The 21,605-nt window shown below is 44.3% G+C and overlaps 1 protein-coding gene across 4 annotated transcripts in view; it reads right to left on the bottom strand.

Moving 5' to 3' along the window:
• Nucleotides 1-2,121: 2,121 nt before the first annotated feature.
• The window catches only part of axin1 (axin 1), a 29,242-nt gene continuing 9,758 nt past the window's right edge, over nt 2,122-21,605 (bottom strand). For all 4 annotated transcript variants that reach the window (XM_068578753.1, XM_068578754.1, XM_068578755.1 and 1 more), the window contains 10 exons: nt 20,366-21,349; nt 15,743-15,883; nt 14,591-14,687; nt 12,686-12,823; nt 8,691-9,196; nt 8,446-8,610; nt 8,141-8,335; nt 7,897-8,004; nt 6,011-6,160; nt 2,122-5,442 (listed from right to left, as the gene is read on the bottom strand). In XM_068578753.1, the coding sequence (XP_068434854.1) occupies nt 5,316-5,442; nt 6,011-6,160; nt 7,897-8,004; nt 8,141-8,335; nt 8,446-8,610; nt 8,691-9,196; nt 12,686-12,823; nt 14,591-14,687; nt 15,743-15,883; nt 20,366-21,273 (2,535 nt within the window). In that variant the 5' untranslated portion in view covers nt 21,274-21,349 and the 3' untranslated portion in view covers nt 2,122-5,315. The remainder of the gene's footprint in view (nt 5,443-6,010; nt 6,161-7,896; nt 8,005-8,140; nt 8,336-8,445; nt 8,611-8,690; nt 9,197-12,685; nt 12,824-14,590; nt 14,688-15,742; nt 15,884-20,365; nt 21,350-21,605) is intronic.

Below are 21,605 nucleotides of genomic sequence, written 5' to 3'. Positions count from 1 at the left end.
GGCGGCTGAAGATTCAATTGAAGTCACACGTGGACGTGATTGGTTCGTGAGAAACAAGAGCCGGCAGCGCAGTCACACTGATGCTCTCTAGGTTTTGATAAAATACAAATAAATGATGTCCGAGAAGCCATTTTTCTTTGAAAATATCTACATAAGGAAAAAACGTGTTATCTTCAAATCTGAAGGTAGATTTAGTGATCAGTGATGCTTTTCCATGCGTCAGCAGGTCCTTTAGGGCCGCAGTCAGTAACATTTAGGATCCAACTGAAAAACACCAGCCCAGTGCTGCTACTCAAAAAATTGTGCCAAAAAAATAAAAAATAAATAACATTTTTACAAAGCCTTGAAAAAAAAGACAACAAAAAAAGTTGATTTAAAAAAAAAAAAAAAATTGTCCTAATTTTTTTCCTTTCTTTTTTTGGTCCCAATTATTTTTATTTTTCCTTTTTTTTGTGGCGAAAATGGGCTTCCGTAAAAAGGCGCTAAACCTGGGGAGGAAGTCTCTGGGTCGGCAGCGCTGACATCCCGCCCCGTGAGGCCTCTGCACCGCCAGCACGGCTGTCAGAGCTGACAAGCTGTCAGGCCGGCGGCTTGTGGAGGACTGGAGTGACGCACCATTAGTGCACATGCAGAGTGCATGCAGGTGGGTGATGGGGAGACGGGCAGGTAGGCCGTCCAGTCATTACATGCATGCAAATGAAATGAGTGGACGGGCTCTGTACGGCCCTGCAGCAGCAAAAAGATAGGCTTCGTTTGTTCTTGTCAAAGCGTTTTTGTTGACTACCTGCTGTCGAAGATGAAATTTCAGCGAGTGTAACACAAAAGAAAGTTTCTAAAATACATTATCTACCCGAGTTTTAATCATTGGGGTTCATAGCATTAATGACCAAGATCATATTACCAAAGAAACACAGATCTCAGCATTACTACGCATCAAGTAAGATGTCCGTGAAGAGACAACACAACTCACTGCCACCATCTCCTCACAAACATTGCCTGTTTGTTGAGGCAGTAATCGTCCGTGAGCGTTATCAATCCGTCGATGTATACGCTATAACTTAACAATATAATCCCCAGAATGACATGATGCAGCTTCAATGGGTGATTTAATGGCGAGTGTGTGTTTGTGTGTGGTCCTGAATTTACAGAGGAATCTCATCCAGTAACATGACCAAGCATCAGGTGGCCTTGAGAGGTGTGAAGCAACGCCTGCAGTGCAGCTCGGTCCTCACGTGTCCTGCTGCCAGGACTTGACAGCTCAAAGATGTATATTTTTATCTTGAACGCTCTCGCGGTTATTACTTTGGTTTGACTCCACGAGATGCTGGAAGGCATTGACTAAAATGTTGTTGCGTTGCTTATCCAAGCCCGTTCATCGATTAGTAAGTGACACAACACTGCATTATCCTATTAGCCCTAAACGGGCATTGTTGGGTTGTGAAAGTGGCACAATTCCTGGTAATTTGCAGGAAATCATTTCTCCAATATGAGGATCAATGTGTAAACAGCCAGAGAAAGAGAGAGTGTCGTGGTTTGAAGCAGTCAGAATACACAGACCCACAACTCATTCCTCGTACAGCATCAATCACTGAATATGAGCAGTTAACAGCGCCCTCTCCAGTCTGAAACCAGCACTGCAGCATTCTGGGATTCCTGTAAAGTGGCAAATCATTTCCATGAATGTAACTTCAATAAATGTTTAAGTCACAACGTATCGCCTGACGATCGAGCCTACGACACACTGACAAAAGCATTGCTGTATTCATATACTTGCAGTATTACACACCAGTTTTTCTCCATTGTACATACAATGGAGCTTGTGTATCAACAAAAAGACCCCAGATTGATAATCTGAGCATATTTTACATTGTTTTAGAAAATCAAAATCCACCTGGAAGGAAATCCAAACAGCAAATATTCGAGCAGCCAGTTTAAAACACTGCGGATACGTCTGCCCACGCAGCGGCACAGCGTCTCCTGACGGTGACTCAGCAGACGTGTGTTTAAAGGAATACCCACTTCACATCCTGATGGACACAAGTACATTTAAAAAGGTAATAAACACACACTTCCGTGCTCTAAATGACAAACACTTCGAGCTCAATCACACGACTCCAGCGCTGGTTTTATTGCATGTATTTATTGTCCAGGTACCTTTAGTAAAAGGTAACCATGCGAGTGAGTGAACAGAAACAGGTCCAGGGTGCTCCATGTGCTGACTGGGCTGCTGGTTGATGACACATTTAAGGTTGTACATATTTACATCGAAAAGGTGGAATAATGACAAACATTTAACGAGAAAAAAAAAAAAAAAAGTCTACACAAAAAATATAAAGCAAATCCCCGGTATTTATGTCCCCACATCTGTCTGAAAGTCACACGGCAGACATCATTAGCATAGTAATAAAGGCACTCTGATGTGTATTATATACATTTCATTGATCTTAAATAAGGGGACTTTTGGGGCGTTCACAGTAAGAATCAGAACAGATTTGATATTCTATATGCATTTCAAAAGAAATAAAACAATGAGAATCAAGATAATACTTACAGTATTTAACTTGATCGCGTACTCAACATCGTATAACTTAACAACCGGAGGACCACTGGAGGCAAATGCAGTAAATATATTAAAGCTAAACTCATTTTAAGTTAGAAATAAAAATAAAAAAAGAGAAAAGGCAGCTTTAAAACAGCGTTTCAAGGAGATGTTCCTGACAGCACATATGATGCAGCGCTCTGGTTTCAAGGCCGCCATCTTTTTGCCTCGTATACAGAACAAAAACACTTTTTTTATGCGTTTCCATTGAATCCTGCTGTGAAGAGGAACGGGAGGTACACACACACACACACACACACGTTGTCCTTGAATGTCATGTTCCTTCTTCCTCAGCTGGATTTTTAGTTTCATTTCAGTTTGTGTTGTGTTCTACGATGTCAAACAGAGGTGGACAGGAAATACTAATGGCTAAAATATGTTTTTTAGAGCGACAATGAGGTCTAAATGCGACGCTTTCAAAGCGGATGTTCCCAACAAGATGCATCAGAAAACTGCAAAGAACATTCTGCTCTTTTCAGGCAACTGATTTTTTTATTTTTAAATGAACAAAGCCACCGAATAAAAAAGCGCTGCCACAGACTGAAGAGGGACATTAATGTAAAAGTGGACTTCAACAGCCGGCCGACGTCTACTTTTTAATTCTCTCTTTGGTGTAACGTGATCACTTGCACTAAACGCTTCCTGCCAGACACGAGAAGCAGCGGTGAGACTCCACCGATCCATCAGCTCAGCGGTGTTCTTGGTTCAAGGTGGTCGGTCTTAGGGACCGCGGATATAATGAAGAAAAACAAGATGTAAAGATGATGAACTCACCATTTCAGCGCGTTAGCCTCCTCTACACTTGCAGGATGTTTAACAAGCCCTTATGTGACCCGCATGGCACCAACACGTCAACCTCTGACGGTCACCGGCCTTCTCCCGGCGAGCACGAGAAGAACACAAACCCAGTCGATTCATGAACCTCAACCCCAGACTTTGACATTCAGTGTTTAAAATAATTAAAAGAAAATCAAGCGAACCGACCTCTTCAGAATAATAGTTTTTTTCTTCTCATAAATGTTCATCGGCACAGAGTAATTAATGAAAGGTCAGATCACTGATCCACAGACGGCCCTCGCCATGATTGTACAACCTTTGGCTCGTTGCCCTCGACCTCAACTCGACTTCATTTTAATCTAAACAAACGGCTGAATTAAGAGACATTTATCACACGGCCTTTTCAAAAGCCCGTCTGTTCTTATAATTAGCCGCTAATAGGGCTGGGCGATGTGGAGAAAATCTAATATTTCGGACCAGATTCCTCGATATCGCAACAATATTGTAGGGGTTGACTTCTCATGAAATATTTACATCGTGGGAGTTTTGATAAATACTCCTCGGTCATGTGGATGAAATGACTGAGTGGGAAAAGGCAAATAACGGCACAGCTGAAGCCGTCTGAGGGTGACATCACCTTACTGAGACCATAAAGCCAGGAAGAGTCAACATGTGTGCCGTCTTACGGGTGGGAATCACCAGAGGTATCGTCCCGATACTTAAGTCCCGATACGATATTATCGTGATACTGCAATACATTGAGTATTGTGATATATTGCGATTTATTACCTTTTTTTTTAACCGCAAATTGTCCCCAAAGGAAAACTTTGTCAACAAAAAAAATTATTGATTTTACTATTCTAGGACCAAAACGTTTAGAATTGATTAAATAAAAGATCGATACTCGGCTTCCTAACTTGTTTACGGAGTGAATAAATATAGGAGCCCTTTGCAGTTTTTGGATTAGGGGAGCCGACTTGCATAGATATTCACCTTAAGCTTTCCAATCATATCTATTGAAAAAAAATCTGTAGTATTGCATCTAATTAAGTTCCTTGTATAGCCAATTCTCTTCTGTACACACTCATAGCCATCAGCTACATTCACATGCAGTACACACTAAAGATCCAGCGGCTAAATGCAGTCGTGCAACCCACCAAAACAGCCCTATAATAAATAATAACTACCGTAAAGTGTTCTTTATATTCATAACAAACACCAGCACAAAGTTTGAACATGAAGGAGAACCGTCCTCAGACACCGAACACAAGGTTCCTCTTTTCAGGTCGCGCTTGGCTCTTTTGAGACGAGTCGGTGGCGGCTGATTCAATGAAAGTGCAGACGGTCTGAATGCCACGTGGTACAGTACTGGAGCTGGATTATTCAAAGCACTAAAGGGGCTCCTACAATGAATCAAAGAAGCTAAATTCAGCCCTAAAAAAGGGTTTTGATCGTCTTCATCAAGGGGGCGGGCGTCGCTCCTGCTCCGATTGGATTGAAAATGAGCATTTTTAAATACTTAAATAGATATAAAATATTGTTATCCTTTAACACAAACTGTACACATCTGTTACCAATACATATATATATATATATATAAAAACAAACAAAAAGACAAGTGTGGTTACTTTTAGAAACAATCTGATGATTCATATCAAAAATATGTCGCTTTAGTAGCACTTTTGTTCCTTCATTGTTCTAGTAAACGTTACGATGCGACATTACACTCCAAAGAAGTGAATGAGGTCTTTCTCTCTCTTTTCTTCTTCTTCTAGTCCGGCGTCACTGCAGCGGTCAAGTCAAGTCGTCCATCGCGACCACGGCTTTGCTCTTCAACTCTCCCTCCGCCAGGCGGACGGATCTCCTCTCCTCTCGCATCACTTCCTCTTCTCCATCGCGTCGCTGCTCCGTTTCACTCCTCCCTCTTTCAACCTGACCTTCAATCAATTTTTTCGACTTTCCCGATAATCTTCTCCTCAAAGATGGGCAGGACGGCGTCGTCTTCGCGCACCTCCTCGAACACCACCCCGCAGTCAAACTCGTCGCTTACCTTCTTGAAATAATATCTAAAAATGGAAAAAAAAGACAAAATGAAGAGGAGTAAAGTTAACTTTAAAGCTGGGACCTTGGGATTTCCTTTTAAAAAAATTTACAACTGCATTTTATTTAATTCAACAGTTGCATAATAAAGGATTTTTTTGGAATAATTAGTATTTCTTTTACAGAGCAAGATGGTTGTTTAACGTAAATGAACACTACACTTCAACACTCACGAAGTAATAGCACAGCATGCATTTTCTTTGAGGAATAAACACATCATTTTAATAAGTACATCAAGCTATAATTCATCGTGCCGATATATTTGGTCACATAAAATAGATGCAGAACTTTAACCTTCCAGAAGTTCAATTTAACTGGATCCATTCAAAGATGACAGACATCTCAATAGTAAAATCGGACCTTCAATCACACTGTCATTTTCTTTTCTTCTTTAAGGACTCCAAACATTGCTAAACGTTGCATTCTACACATACAATCTCAAGACAATCCTGCATACTGACCACTGAAGAATAACTTCAGGTTGTAGGCGCGATGCGTCCTCTCGTTCAGACAAACCTGCAGCAGAAGCCTCACCTGTAGTTTCCCTTCTTGGTGAGCAGTTCTCTGAACTGGCCCAGCGTGACGACCCTCCCTTTGACCGACGTCCTGTAGGGAATCAGCTCCTCGCAGAAGTAATACGCCACCGTGATGTTGTCACACGGCTGCTTTTTAGCGGCTTTGTGTCTGCAAAGGGAAAAAGACAGACACCTATTGAGGATATTTAAGTATATTTACCCATTTTTAAAGTCCACCCATCACAGTGAAGAGGATTTTCTTTCACATATTGGCCATGAATCTAAACTTAAAACCTTCCTGACACTCACAAGCAGCTGTCGCTTGCGGCAGAAAGACCTGCTGCTGTTTGCATAAGCTTGTGGTGAGTGAGGAACAGCTGAGGTACGACGTCATGTCACGCTTAAAAGTCAACCTCTTGAATCAATATGTGCAATTACAGGCAGCGACAGAGGAGAGGAACAGGATGCACGAACATCCTCTTGCTGACTAACCAGTGAAGGAAAAAAAAACAGCTTCCTCCAATAATCACTTCCGGAAAAAAGACACGACACCGAGGCCGTGTGAGGACGACGGGTATAGATCGAAAACTAAAATAACTCGTAAACAAGGAACATGGCGAGCAGCGGTCCAAGAGGACGAGCAAGCGGAAACTGCACAAATGAACTGAAGAGGAGAACCGAAGCAAACATCCACAGATCAGTAGAAAACAGTCTGTTGTGGCCAAACTAAATAAGGGCACAATATATATTTCATATAGAAGTATTTCTAAGCTTTAAGATGCAGCGGTGCAGGTCTGCTGATGCGGGTAACGATCAGTCACTGATCCGCTCTGGTATTCATGGCTTCCTCTGCGTGGGAGAGAGGCCCCGGCATGACGACCTTAGCAGCAGCCTTCGGGCGTGCCGCGGCGCACGGTGAGATAATGTTCTCCTTCGCCATCCCGAATGTTTTTAGCCCGAGAACGTTTGAGCAAACGTGAACAAACCGCACATCGCCATCTGGTTTTTGCTTCTGGAAAGTCGATTAATGTGCAGAAACATCACTTGCTGTGCTAAAAGTTCATTTTTGGGGAAACTCCTTTGTCACCAAAAGGCATACTGACAACAATCCTTCCTTTACGTCTAACATCTGACCTTTTTGTTAAAGCCTTCATACACTAAATTCCCCTTTTTGCCCACAATGCAACTCTAAACATCATTTCCTTCCAGAGCAAACATTTCATCTTTCAGCTCTCTCTTTTCCTGACATTTGAGCCGGTGCACCAGACTGAAAGGTCCAGTCTGTCGTGGTCCAGCAGGCAGGCGCCGGGTCCTTAACCTCGGCCCCAGCAGGTCTGACTGGAGGCTGCTCAGCATACACTCTGCCTTTCATCTGCCTCTTACGCCGCTCCCCTGCTCCCTCCTTCAGTGAAGAGGGCAGTTAAACATCAAACAGAAGCTTGTTTCTGACGTATCAAGAGGCTGATGCTCCAACACTGAAACCACGACGCTCCTCTGCGATCCTCTTTCTGGTCTACACAGGGAAATACCCAGCGAGGGATCCCATATGTTAGAGCATCAGGTCTGATCCTAGTTATTCTGAATAATAACATGGACACTGAAAAAGCTCTTTTTCTCACTGGCTGCTTGTTAACATCACAGATGGCTGCAGGTCAACAGTTTAAACCACTTTAAATGCAAATTACTACTTGCCACAAAAGGAAAAACTGGACAAGGTGCCACCTACAAACAAACTCAAGGCTGGAGCGGGAGACAACATGATGTCCCGACACAGAGAGGAGGGAGGGAAAGGAACTGCATCCAGATTTCTGTATGGCTCCTTCAGTGGCCGTGGGAAACGACACTACCAGCAATGAGAAGAGGGAGTGGAGTGGGTCGACACTGGTAGGAACGCGGTGGACTTACTCGGGTTGGGAGAGCTCGCTGTCGGAGACGGCGGGCACCGCGCCGAGCGGGGGGAACAGTGCAGGCCGGACTGCGGTGCGACCCCTCTGGATCACCTCCATCACGTACCTGAAGGACCCGACAACAACAGAAGTTAGACACAGACCGGCTGTGAGGAGCACACGGGCTACAGATCTTCATCTTCTTCTTCTGCGCCTCAAGTTCAATGGATTTCTGTAGTAATGGGACATGTCCGTGCGCGTACCTTTGCTTGGGCTGCACCGTTCCAGACTTGATCTTCTCCTCCTCGAGCCGCCGGCGCACCTCCTCCAGCTGGATCAGAGGGCTGGGCGCCGGGTTCGGGGGCATGGTGGGGTCCTGGATGAAAGGGTGCGACGGCTGCACCGTGTTCCACGGCTGGGCCTCGTGGCCGGCGGTCCTCTTGAACCCCGTGGTGCTCCTAGGATGTAAAGGCAGGACTTTTTTTTGGGAATATCGGTAATCAAACTAAGCAAAGAAGAGCATTCAACTTTTTTTAAATCAGGTTTCAATCAGTCAACCGCCACTGACCCGTACGGGCTCCTCTTGTGCTGAACCATTTCTTTCTGCCCCTCCATCAGCCACAACAGGATCTTCTGGTTTTTCTCCATCTCCTCGGGGGGCGCCGGCACGTCACAAGGCCGCGCTTCCTCCCCTTTTTTGAACGCCCTTTTGCACTGTGTGCCGCCTTTGCTTCTGTATGGAGGGAGACAAGTGAGGGGGTAAAAAAGGCAAAAAAACCTCAGAGGAAAACGAGTGCTTTGGTGCTAGCTTACCCGTACCCCGCGTGCTCAACGGGGTTGGATCCCATGCCGTCTGCGTAGCTGCGGGACTTTGATCCGTACAGACTCGTCTCGGCGCTCCAGGGGAAGCTGGCCTCGGCCTGCTCTTTGGGCTTCCCATGGTGCACGTGTTTGTGGTGGTGCGGGTGGCCGCCACCGCCTGCGCCGCCGCCGTCTCCCTTGGGGCCGTGCCTGGACGGATGTTTCCCGGGCGCCGCGCCGAGTCCCGCCCCTTTCGGCCCCGGGATGCCGTCCGGCGAGCGCGACTTAGGGGAGTGGCGGCCTGTGCCCGGCGACTGGCAGCCGGGGGTCTTCATGACCCGCCGGACGTGGTCGTCCAGGATGCTCTCGGGGTTCTCCTCGTGAGCGTCTCTCAGAACCGGGCCGCTGTAGGCGGTGTCGGCGTAGCGCGAGTTGTAACTCTGCGGATAAGCACCAGGAGGGAACCTGTGACTGGATAACGCTGCGGCTGTGCACGCGACTTCATCGCCTTCCTCTTCCTGGAAGAACAAAAACAATCCACGTTGTAAAGACCGGGTTTGAATATCTGAAACGTGTGTATATAATAAAACACAACTGAATGCATCGCATTCTTCCAACAGCTCACTTCTGAACACATTTAACACAAGTGAGGATTTATTACGGCTGCATCTGCTGTATCTACTTCCACCTGCAGATGGCAGATTTCACCACCTGCTCATATGCGTCTTACTGCAGAGGTTTGGAGACAAACCAAGAGATGCAACAGTATCGGTCAGATTCAAGGGGGAACTGTGCAGGCGCGCAAGTACATTTGTGGGGTTTCGCGCAGAGGACAAGTGCGATTGATGAGCTCCGACAGAATCTGCTCCGTGGGGGACCGCTGGGCGCTGCAGGCCTTCACAACGCCTGATAAGCAGGATGTAGGAGGTGGAGGATGGAGGCGCTGGAGGATGTGCAGCGATGAAATCAAACACAGCAGAGGAAACTCAGTCATGTAAAATGGCAATGGGGAAGTTGCAATCCTTTGTCAAGATATAAACATGTTAGCGACATCATATGATGTTCGAACATGACCTTCGTCATTTTTGCCGACCTTGATATTGCCCTTTGTGTTTACGTACACATGTCAATTATCTTTTAGCTAACTCGATGCCAGAACAAACAGCAGGGTTTACCCAATCATGACGACATTGGATTTATCGTTTTGGTGTGTTTTTTTTTTATGTCTATTTATTTAGAATATTTTAATATTTTGTTCTCATTCTAATTTCCAAATGTCTGATTTCTTAAGGATTAACAGTTTTGAAAGGGTGCTCTGGCATTATTATGCTATTATACCATTATTAAATGTTTTGTTTCATTATTTCTAGGACAATATATATTGTAGTTTTCATGACAGGACCTCACACCACCCTGTATTAAAATATAAATGTTTTCACAGCATTTTCTCATTGGAGCTGTAAATGTGTTTTTTACTCCTCAAAATGTCTTTCTTTTGGTATGAAAAAAACAAAAACCTGTCACATGACACAAAGCACGAATAACAAGTGCTATTGGGCAGTCTTCAGCGTCAGAGAGAACAAAGAGAGATGGTGGTGCAGTGGGACGGCAGCAGGTCGGGGTTCCACCGGTGTTTATTAAGTCTGCCGGTGACAGTTGTGTGAATAACAAAATAAACCTTCACTTGTCAAACCGTAAGCCTTCGCCATTGTTCTGAGCGCATCATCCATTTGCAGGAACTGAATTGCGGTTCGACATGAACGGACCTCTCCTTTCACTGCCTCCTTAAATCCAGCGATGATGTCAAAGATGCGTATGCGGCCCAATATTTCCCTGGCATGTTTTTAATAATTGATGCGTCTTTGTTTCTCTGCACCAGATCCAGATACCCGCGTGAGCCCGAGCCCACTGAAAGTTATTCACGGCGCCACGTTATCTCCGTTTGAGCTCGTCGTTCCCTCTCCCCCCCGCCCCCCCATTTGAAAATGAAATATATTTGGCGAACAGCCAAAATCTGACATTCTACAAGTTAGCTCGCCGGATTGGGGAATTCACTGACAATCTCCACGAGCTCATGAATACAAACACACACGGCTTCACGCGCTTGTCGTCTTGTTAGCATCCCAAAAACAAAATCCAGACAGGCAATGACCGTCCAGCCCACACGAGTCTGTCTGTCATTGATTTTCCTTCATGAGCTGCTGCTTGAGCATGTGAATTATCTGGCGCATAGCTGAGCCGAACGGTCCATTGTTCCAACAAAAGAAATGACTTTAAGTGAAGCCGTGTGACAATAAGTGTAACTCACATCCTCGTGAAGTCATGAGAGTCTCTTCCTCATCCCAACAAACATGTTTAACCATTATAATCATATAAATTTAATACCTCCGACATGGTTAAAAAGCTAAAAAGCTCACGTTTCCTTCCCAAAACGCTCACTTGAGCGTCACACGACGAAGGCAGGCGTTTCATGCTCGCCTCGAGGTTTTAATACAACAAACCCTGAGCTGTGGGATGGAAGCTTCTCCTCTTTTGGGGGCCGGACCACACAACCACATGCCTTGAGACTAAGTACTTGGGGTCTGTGTACTGAGGAGGGATTTCATTTTTTTGCGGCGGCAGCAACCGTTTCATCGCCGTTCAAGCGGCATCAAACAGGCAGCACGCTGTTCCGGGCTTACAAGTGGCCGAGTGTGCAGGTGCTCCATCTGATTCATCCACGAAGCCAGATCGCCGACAGGCCAAGCATGCAATTCTCCAAGTGATTCATAATGGTTTTTTTATTCCCCGTTCAAATGGTTGGCCTCATTAATTTCATTAAGGCCAGACGGATTTAAGTCTCCTTTGTTACTGAAACTTTAAGCCCAACGGCCGGACATGCGTCTCGCTTTCTGGCTCGCAAACAAGGCTTTGGTGGCATCTCGCTCGCTGATGCCGGTTCTACTGGTCCGAGTCTGGAAATGCTAAATAATACAATTGATTCTACTTTTTTTATTTAAATAAAGATAAGTTATTAAGGTAAAAATATGTAGGGAATGATGATTACAGGCGGTTCTGGTCAACTAGACTCTAAAGGCCCGTTGATTATGGCAAACTGCTTTTAATATCAAGATTTATGGAAATAATTCAATGAAGATCCTTATCAGCAGAATATTTTCACTCAAAGATCTTCACCAGGAGTCAAACCAGAGAACTACAGCAGGATGTAAATGTAATATTCAATATAAACATTAATATAACGCAAACAGCTCTTTTTGAGCTTTTTACTCAATTAATTCAACAGTAAAATCTAATTAGCAACTATTTTTGATCATTTATTTTTGAATTTTTAAAGCACAAAAACAAACAAAGTGGTCTAAATGTGAAGATGTGCCACTTTCCTTTGTTTGAGATCTATCTATATCTATATCTATATATATATATATATATATATATATATATATAGATATATATATATATATATATATATATATATCTATATATATATATATATATCTATATATATATATATATATATATATATATATATATATATATATATATATATCTATATATATATATATATATATATATATAGATATATATATATATATCTTTATCTATATAGATATATCTATCTATATATAGATGTATATCTATATATAGATATATATATCAATGTACACCAACATCTACCGTCGGTCGTGGGAAATAAGGAGTTTGAAGATACCGAGGGCTCTGGGAAATCACAACGGGCAAATTTGACTATGCCAATTATATTCTGGATTATATCAGACTAATTTCATGAAACTGTTCATTGGGGATCCAAACTTTAAAGTTATTTTTACATCCCGTAAGTAATATTATTCCATCTTGTGTCCCCAACATGGCTTCAAATGACTTGATGTAACTTAGCGAGTTCCTTCTCCTTCTCCGCCTTTATTGTCTTACGTTAGACTCATTTAGTGGAGGCACTGCTCTCCTCTGAATCAACTCCTACAAGAACCAGTGGATCTCCTCGCACGTACCAGTCGTACTCTCCTCAGCCGCTCCTCCAGCTTCTCTTGAGCCTCCCTCTCCCGCACGACGCCCTCCAGTCTGCCGATCAGATCTGCGGCAAATCTTCCCGGCTCCACGTGGATATCCTTTGGGATCCGGTTGGTGCGCTGAAAGGATGGGGGGGGGGGGAAGAAACATTAAACTGTGAAGCCCTCTCTGCCTCAGCCGCGACGGAAACAGGAAACGTAAAAGAAGATGGTGTCAAACACCAGGCGGGATAATACACACACATTTTAAATGAACATGCAAGATTTTCACCAAAGAACAAAAAGGTGGGGGTCTCAGAGTAACTCCTGACACTATAATGGTTCAATGTGTACGTTAGGGGGAGTATCAGGATACAGAGACGCTCGGCTCGGATACAGGCATGATAGTAGATAGAAGTAGCTCTAAAAAGCAGGAATTATGCATTTATACAACTTAAATGAAACAATGTAATAAACGGTGTCTTAACTTAGTTTCTCTTCCAATGCAACTTCATCATTCTAACGTAAAATAACCATAAACTGTCCGAAAAAAGGCCGAACTGCCAGAGAGCAGAACCTCCATAGGCGTAAAATGTTTAAAGGAATGATTCAACTCAATAAAATCTATCCGATCTAAACAGACATCGTCTTCAAGAGGTTTTCAAGTTCTTAAAACTGATCCGTTACAAATTGGTTCGGTGTGAGGCTCAAAGACAAAACAGTTTGTTTTCATACACACAAAGTCAGCGTTAGAACTAAGCTCGCATGGCGGTAGATGGAGTGAGAGCAGCCAGCGCCCCTTAAAGCGTTTATGAATATGTGACAGGCCGGGTTATTAAACTCACTCGATGTAATATTTTATTAAAAGACCTGAAAGCTGTAAAAATACAAACATTTGTGTGTTTCATTTGTTTCATTTGTGTTGTTTATGGGACCTAAGACCCAACATTTTAATGTTTTAATACAAAATATTGGTATATTTTGCGCCAGTACATCCATAATGTATTCCATCAGAGAGGAATTTAATATATTCCTGTTTGGATATTTCGTCCCACTCCTTCCACTCTGAAAACTATCTGATATGGAGATATTTGTATTATTAATATCTTCCACAATGTGCAGCCTTCATGCTTATTAATCATAAATGCTGTAAGTGTGGTTGGAGCCACACTTTCCCATCAGAAACACATCTCCTCGCAAGCTCTACTTTAACATACACTGAACATAATTACATCCATTTGATAAGTAAAAATAATTCAATCTAGATTTTAAAGATCTTCTTTTGCATTTAAAGATCATTTTGGGAACATAAACTAGAGAGTATGTACTTCAATCGTGACAACACAAAGCCGTTAACTCCTGATTTGGAACCAGTTTATACAGAATAAAGGTTGGAAAACAAAACGGGACAAATAAACCACAAAAAAAAGCCAATTTTCTTATTGCCAAAGAAGTGATTAATTTGTCGGGGCAGGGAAACGTTAGAGTCGTGCTTGAGGGATTTGTGCTCTACTATACAGTCGATTCATGCATCCTAATAGGACGCTACGTGGGGAGTTTTAATTTGACTCTTTACTCCGAGGCCTAATTAGGGCCAGGGTTCTCCTACCGGGAGACAGCGTAAGCTGCAGAGGGGAGGAGGCACCCGGCTGTCACAGGGGAGGATTCATGTCTGCTCGGCTTCAGTGCTCACAGCTTAGGAGGGCATCACGCTACATTTAGACAGCCTTCTCTTTCACCATCAGCTATTCTTACACTCCCATCACAGGCCCCCGCGACACGCCGCGGCTTAAATATGCACATCTCCGACGGTGCAGCGGAAAAGGGGGGAAATAAGGCAGAGACAGACAGTTAAAGAGAGGTGTGGAGGCAGAAAAAAAAGGGGAGAGAAACCCATGAATAACTCACTGGAATATGAGGTAGTGGCACTCGCCCGTTTGCTTTGGCGCTTTCGTGCATCTCCCGGCGATGCTGTTTGCGGTATCTGTAGGGTGGAACTCCGTCTCTGGAATTAACAACAAAGACATTTTCATAAAACATCCTCATGAATAAACAACAACAGACAGCTTTGAAGTTGAACGCTTTCCACAGCATTTTTTTTTTTTTTTTTGGTCGTGCCTAAAACGACCACCTTGTAATTCTCGATTAATCGGTGCGGCGGGACGGGCGTTCTTCCGGCTTACTGCGTCCCTCCCGCCCCCCCTGCACCGCTAGTGGTCTGGCAGCTTACGGTTACATGTTAACACATCCATCAGCCGGCTTTTTCCATGTGCTACTGGTCATGCTGGGTTTCACACTCTGCTGTGCTGGAAGCTCTGGACCAATTAGCTGATAACTGCCTCTAATCCATTCAGCTTCAAACACTTTTTTTTTGGTCCAGTTGTGCGAGCTTTGAAGTTGCTTTGGCACAATTCCCCCGTGCCATCTTTTTTGCACCTCGAAAAACATTTTTTTCTAAAAAAAAAAATCCGAAAACTGATCTACAAGTCCTGTTCGCTATATAGTGATCCCAGATGGTTGCGAAACATTGCCTTTCGGCGGCCTTTGGGTTCGTGCTCAGTGCCAGAACAAAGTTACAGTGAAAGGAGACTGTAAAGAATCTCTTAGGAGCATTTTAAAATGGTTTGTGTGTCCCATTTAAAAAAAAAAAAAAAAAAGGAGATCAGGAGGTGAGTATTTTCAAATCTGTAAATTCTATCAGACACAATCCTTAAAGATTGAGTCCTTAGCATCATTAATGAGCTTTAGAGATCAATTCCAACAGCTTAAATGTTGGAGTAATGAGCAGATGGGGGTTCACTCGCTCCTCCGATCCCAGAGGTCAAGCGCAGCTAAGAAACAGTCAAGAAGAGCAATTTTTGAAACAAATTCAAGACTTATTTCTGTTTTTCCGAGCAATGCTGAACACACGCAGCATGCTTCACTCTTTAATAACAACTGAGGATCCTGAGTATAGTATCAAGTGTTGTCTTAAAGGCAATAATGCCTCCTCGCTCTGTCTTTATGAGCTGGTACAACAACTCACAGCATGAAATGTGTGCGAGGGGAGAAAATACATACACACTGCTGTCTGTGAGGGAGGTGGTGTCTGCGTCGCTGGACATGCTCTGCTGCTCACTGTCGTTGGCGCTGGTGGTCGGCGCCAGAGCGTAACCGGTGTTGACGTAGTAGGGGTTGATGGGCTCCCGACATGGAGCGGGCCTGGGACAGAGACAATAAAATAAAGAGGAAATGCTGAGAGAGAAAAACAGCAAGAGATCACGCTTGTTAAAATGCATTTGTACACACAGCTCTTTGGTGTAATCCTGAATGAAGAAACACACTGACTGTTTGTTGTGATTTTTTTTTTTTAAAGCGTGTATATACGATCGCCGGGAGGCGAGACGCCGACGTTAGAACTTCCCCGCGCTCTCGTGAAACACGACGAGGATGTTGAGCAAAGCTCGACGGCAATTTGTCAACCTTTCAGCCGCTTCTTCCTTCAACTCCTCTCGCTTGCGTTTGGCGTAATCCAAACCAACCCGCAGCCGGGAGACGGAGTACTGCGACACCGTATTTAACGGTATTACAGCCGCCTTCTGTGAACACACCAAATCCAATACCTGGTATTGAACGGTGGAGGGTTTTTTTTATTCGGAGGCTCACCCCTTCCAAGAGCGCCGACGGATAAACGGCAAAGCTTCATTCGTCCACCTTCTCCTCTCCCAGTCATTGACTTTGCTGAACACACTTCTTGCAGGGCTTTGAACACATGAATTAAAGATGTTAGGCATCATCTCTTTTTATTCAAATTGGAATTCCCCGAAGCTTTCTGCCTGTTTGGAATGCAGAAGCACCCAGAGTTCAAAATGAAACCTTTGTGACCGACCGGGTTTTTATTAGCATCTACATTCAGCAACGGTGAATAATTACGGCAGCAGGTCGGTGAGGAGCCGCGACAAATAAAATAAAAAAATTAAAAAGAGAGCTGCGCACAGAAGATGTGCTTCAAGTTTAGATTATATATGTACGGAAACCTTTCCGAAATGAAAGAGAATAAAACAGGAAAAGAAGCGAGTGAGAATCAATCCGTCTATAAATGAAAAACAGATTAAACTGTTCTACGTTAGAAAACATTTCTCATAACCATAAATAATGACAAAACCACAGCAGTAAAGTTTCAGTCACTATAATGCTGTATTTCTTTTTGAACTGATCATGTTGCTTACACATTCTCATATTTGCATACATAGCAAAATAGTATATATTTATTTATTCCTACTGGTATACGATGAAACATGATTAAAATAACAGGTTTCCAAATCGTAAAGAGAGCCTGCACACATTTTCCTTGAATTAACTTGCAATACAAAGAATTTCCACGGTTTGAGGAGTGGCTGCGTTGGTGAAACATGCTTCATACGTGCATGTTTTAAAGATGCCGTTCGTTGTGTCCTCAGCTGCCCTCCATGCGTCACTAAACTCCCACATGCCAATAATCCCTCTCTGCCCGTCTCCCTCTCATGTCCACTGTCTGAGCCATGCTCTGAGATCTTATGCATTATTTCTCTCACACACACACACAAAAAAAAAAGTTAAACTCCAATATCATCCGTATTGTTATTCTTTGTTTCCCTCAATTTCATTCCAGCCTCAAATGATCCCATAAAGAAAACAACAACTTTCATTTTTCACATTACAAAGATGGTACAGTCTCGCCTTTGAAGTGCACGACGTACCGGAACGAGAACAAAACTGTGCTGTTCGCGTTTAAAAGATTCTCCCCGAACATTAATGAATGTATAGGTCATTCTCTTTCAAGTCATCCGATTGCTAAAAGTTGATCTGAAGGACTATTTAATGCCTTTTGTTGCTCGTCTCTGAAGAGATCGTCAGACACAACTGATGTAAAATTTAGTCTCGTGAAAAACCCGACGGGTGCTGCTAAAAGGCTTTTTAAAAATGAAGCGTGCATTTCTGTAATTCCAGCCAAATGCTCGATTGCTGAAATAATGATGTGGGGGAAAGAAAAATGCTCAAACGTGTGTTCCACTCGCCAATTAAAACAGTATTTTTCTTGTATACTTTTGAGGAGATTTCAAGAAGAACATTGATCTACAACAAAAATTGCCTTTGGTTGTTTCTCAAAAAAGAAGAAGAAGAAGAAAAAAAAGAGGAATCAAACAAACACGCATCTGCTTAATCTTGCAGATATCAAGCAGGAAAGCTACAAGCAAACCCTGAAGGAAAAAGGTAGTACAGTATACAGCTGCCCAGTCTACGTCCGCTCCACTGGGTCGGTTTCAACCGGCCGAACTGTGACCAGGATGTGTTTGGACTCGACTGGCCGCTCTGCACTGGGTCAAGTGTTTTAGAGACGTCTTATCTCAGTCCCGTCAGCGGATGGGAGGTCCTGTCCCTCCTCACGACACAGCTGAAACATGACAGTGACGTCATGTTCAAAGAATCTGTTGATGGACCAACATCCCGACCTTCAGGATCTTGAATCCCTCTTCTGGGTTCAAATAGCAACGACGACTCGTATTGTTCTTTCTCCACCTTTCAACGCCGACACCCAACATGCTATTCTTTCATTTTGTCTGCAAGCGGCCTTCATCCTCAGTTAAAGATGTGACATCCGTTTTTTTTCTAATTTGATCCTTCATTGATACACTTTCATCTGCAAAGACGCTTGACCCACATGGAACTGTTGCTAAGCCACTTTGTGTTTGTTCAACATGATTACAATTTCTTATGCCGGAGAACCACAAGCATGTAGAGCGATGAGCATCCAGTCAGATTAGTGTGTGTGCGTGTGCGTGTGTGTGTGTGTGTGTGTGTGTGTGTGTAGTGTAACTGGGCACACACTGTATGGATTAAGCTCAAATTTAGCCCCGAATCGGTCGCCCCCTGCTCATTTTAGAATCGAGTTTCTGCCGGCTCGGTTGTCATTTGACGTGCAGTTTGAAGGGGTCACAACTCCAGATTAACTTCCACGAGTGCATGGAATTGTGGGAGATTTTGGTTTGGCCGCGTGGCTGCCCGTCAAAAGATCCGTTATGAAGTGTATAGAGAGCTTGTTTTAACGTGATTCGAGTGGTGTTCCACGCACACGATGTGGTTGAAACTGGAGTCTTGAGACCGCGATAAGAATATGAAACTGAACCGACGGCCTATTGTCTCAAACTTTCCTTTTTACTCCCAAAATATTTGAAGCGGCAAACTCACAACCTTTGTTTCCCAAAGTCAGATTCAACATCTTGTCATTGTCTGTTTCAGAAAAGTTATGCCACGAAGGCTCTCAGCATCAACCTGCTTCCCCCATGCAGGTGTCAGCGTCGTACCTTCAGGCATCGTGACAGTGAGACAGTGTGACAGTGAGACAGTGAGACAGCGTGACAGTGAGACAGTGAGACAGCGTGACAGTGAGACAGCGTGCACACACCACCAGCAGCTGAGTGGAATTCAACCATCATCATTAATGTCCAAATGTCTCAGCGGAGACGTGCACGTCTGCCGTTTGTGCACGATGACCTGAGAACTACCCGAGCGTAATAAGAAGGGCATGTTCAGGCCAAACAAATCACGGCTTCAATAAAAAAAAGGAGCGGCTTAAGCGCCGGTCCTTCGGTTAACCTCAGCATTCATGCAGCTGAATCAAAAATCAACTCGGCATTGAATATCAATCAGAGTACGGCCCTGTAATTATGCATCGAGCTGACTAATTCTAATGTTTATCAGCGTCACACTGCGGGTTTGGCATTGCTTAGGTAATACCATCTGGGCAATTTAGATACTTTGACCTCTCACGTTACGGATAAAAAACATTTACAAAGATGAGAGGCATTCTTTCACGCACACGCGCACACACACACACACACACACACACACACACACACACACACACACACACACACACACACACACACACACACACACACGGCTCACTTTGCACTGCAACCCGGGTATCGAGTTGAGCGACATGCTTCAAATAAGACAAATAAACTTCGCTTTTGTATTGATTCCGATACAAAAGTGTTTCAAATGAAACACAACACATGCCCACCCATGTCTTTCATTTCAAGAATTGCACGATAATGTGCATATTAATGTGAATGGATAAAGTCAAAAAGAGAGCTCAATGTTAAACGACAATGTTCATAATTTGTATAATTGAAGAATCGGAGAAACAGCAAATCAATATTCATGGCTAGTCAAGACTTCAGAATCAAATAGTCAAACATAATAAATGTCATAATGGCAAAATAACTAAATGCAGAGTTAACATTCAGAGGAATGGGAAGAAGGGGCGCATTTCAGAAAGCCTCTGCAAAAACAAAACCATGTTGAACTTTGTCCCTGCACAACCTGTCCAATGAGAAAACAAGATTCTACTATTTCCTGCAGAAGAAAGAAAGCCAAGAAGCCTCCTTCAACCTTCTCTCAACAAGTTGCCTTCTGCAGCCTCTGACATTTCCTCAACACCTTGGGTGTAAACACACCGTCTTCCTCTCATCGCAGCTGTCTCCTGCGCTCCTCACACTTCGTTTTCATCTCGCACTTCAAGCGGCGCTCACGGTATTGTTGGGCTTCGGGTTTATTTCTAATTCAGCAGTTTGCAGCAGGGGGTGGGGTGGGGGAAGAAGAAGCTGTGCGGCTGGAGCTGAAGCGAGGCTTTTCTAGATTACTGGCTATAGGATTTACCTGTACTCGTGGCCGTCCTGGAACCTGGCGCTGTTGGCCACGCGCTGCGGCGCCGTCTCCATCAGCAGCTTCTGGGTGAGCCGGTTGCTCGGCGTGGGGTCGCACTCGGGCTGCTCCTCCGGCTCTTGGTCGCACCTCCATTCCTCGTCTTCGATCAAAGTGGGTAAATAACTCGCCAGGCCCTTTCCATTCCCAGAAACCGAGCTCTGGTCGCTGTACAGCTTCGGGCTCTCTCCCCCTGTCCGAGTATATTCCAAATATATGTCAGACTTCAGAAATAAGGGATAGGTGCTCTCCTCCATCATGGTCTGGATCTCGGTCTGAGCCTGGTCAAACATGGCAGGATCGATGTGAAGCTTCATGACGCAGTCTTTGATGAAGGACTTGGTGGCTGGTTTGATCTGCCGGGAGACAATCCCGTTGTTGTCCAGGATGTATTTCTTATAGATGGCTTTCGCCAGCTTGACCTTCTTCTCCTCGTTGCCCTCGATGGCTTCCAGTTTGCGGAAGCCGCTGCAGGCGAACCAGAAGTCCAACACGTCGCCGCACTCCTCCTGCTTGAGGAACATCCGGAACAGGAGGATGCCCTCCTGGTCGTCCAGCAGGGAGTGAAGAGACTCCGCCCACTTCACGTAAGGGGGCGTCGGCGAGGCGCTCCCCTCCGGCTCGTAACCCAGGTCCAAGTCCGGTCGCCTGGGCGTGGCCACGGACGCCTCACATTTGAGGCTCTCGCTCTTCGAGGAGAAGCCCGCATTGCTGCTGCTGCTGTTGTACTGGCGGCCATCGCTGCACACCAGCTCGCCCTCTTCCCCCGGGACCGGAGGTCTGGGAGCATCCTCAGTGAAGCTGCCTCCCAGGTCTGCTATGTAGTCCCTTTTGTCGCTTATGCTCATAGTCCCAGCATCCATAAACCACGAGTCCGTAGAGCCCGCACTGCACAACTATCAGATCCAGACCTCTACTTATGCCACTGCAGAACACGTCCTGCAAGGAGGAAAAATATATAATGAGACGCAGCTTTATCACATCACTGACAGGTAGAGCAGCGCCTTGGCAGGGAAGATATCCCAAAACCTATTCTCAGATTAATGGCAAAAAAAAAATACATATATAGATACATACAGCAATTCTTGGGAAGGGAATTTACATTAGCAGATCTAGTGCTGAGAAAAGGTTGATCGATTATTATGTATCATAATCGCCAAGAGGATTTTTTGCTTAAATTGTGCACAGTTTGCAT

The sequence above is a fragment of the Clinocottus analis genome, unplaced genomic scaffold, assembly GCF_023055335.1.
Source record: "Clinocottus analis isolate CAN_PGR_092001 unplaced genomic scaffold, fCliAna1.0.p SCAF_16, whole genome shotgun sequence".
Classification (NCBI taxonomy): domain Eukaryota; kingdom Metazoa; phylum Chordata; class Actinopteri; order Perciformes; family Cottidae; genus Clinocottus; species Clinocottus analis.
This window is presented reverse-complemented; position numbering and strand designations above follow the sequence as displayed.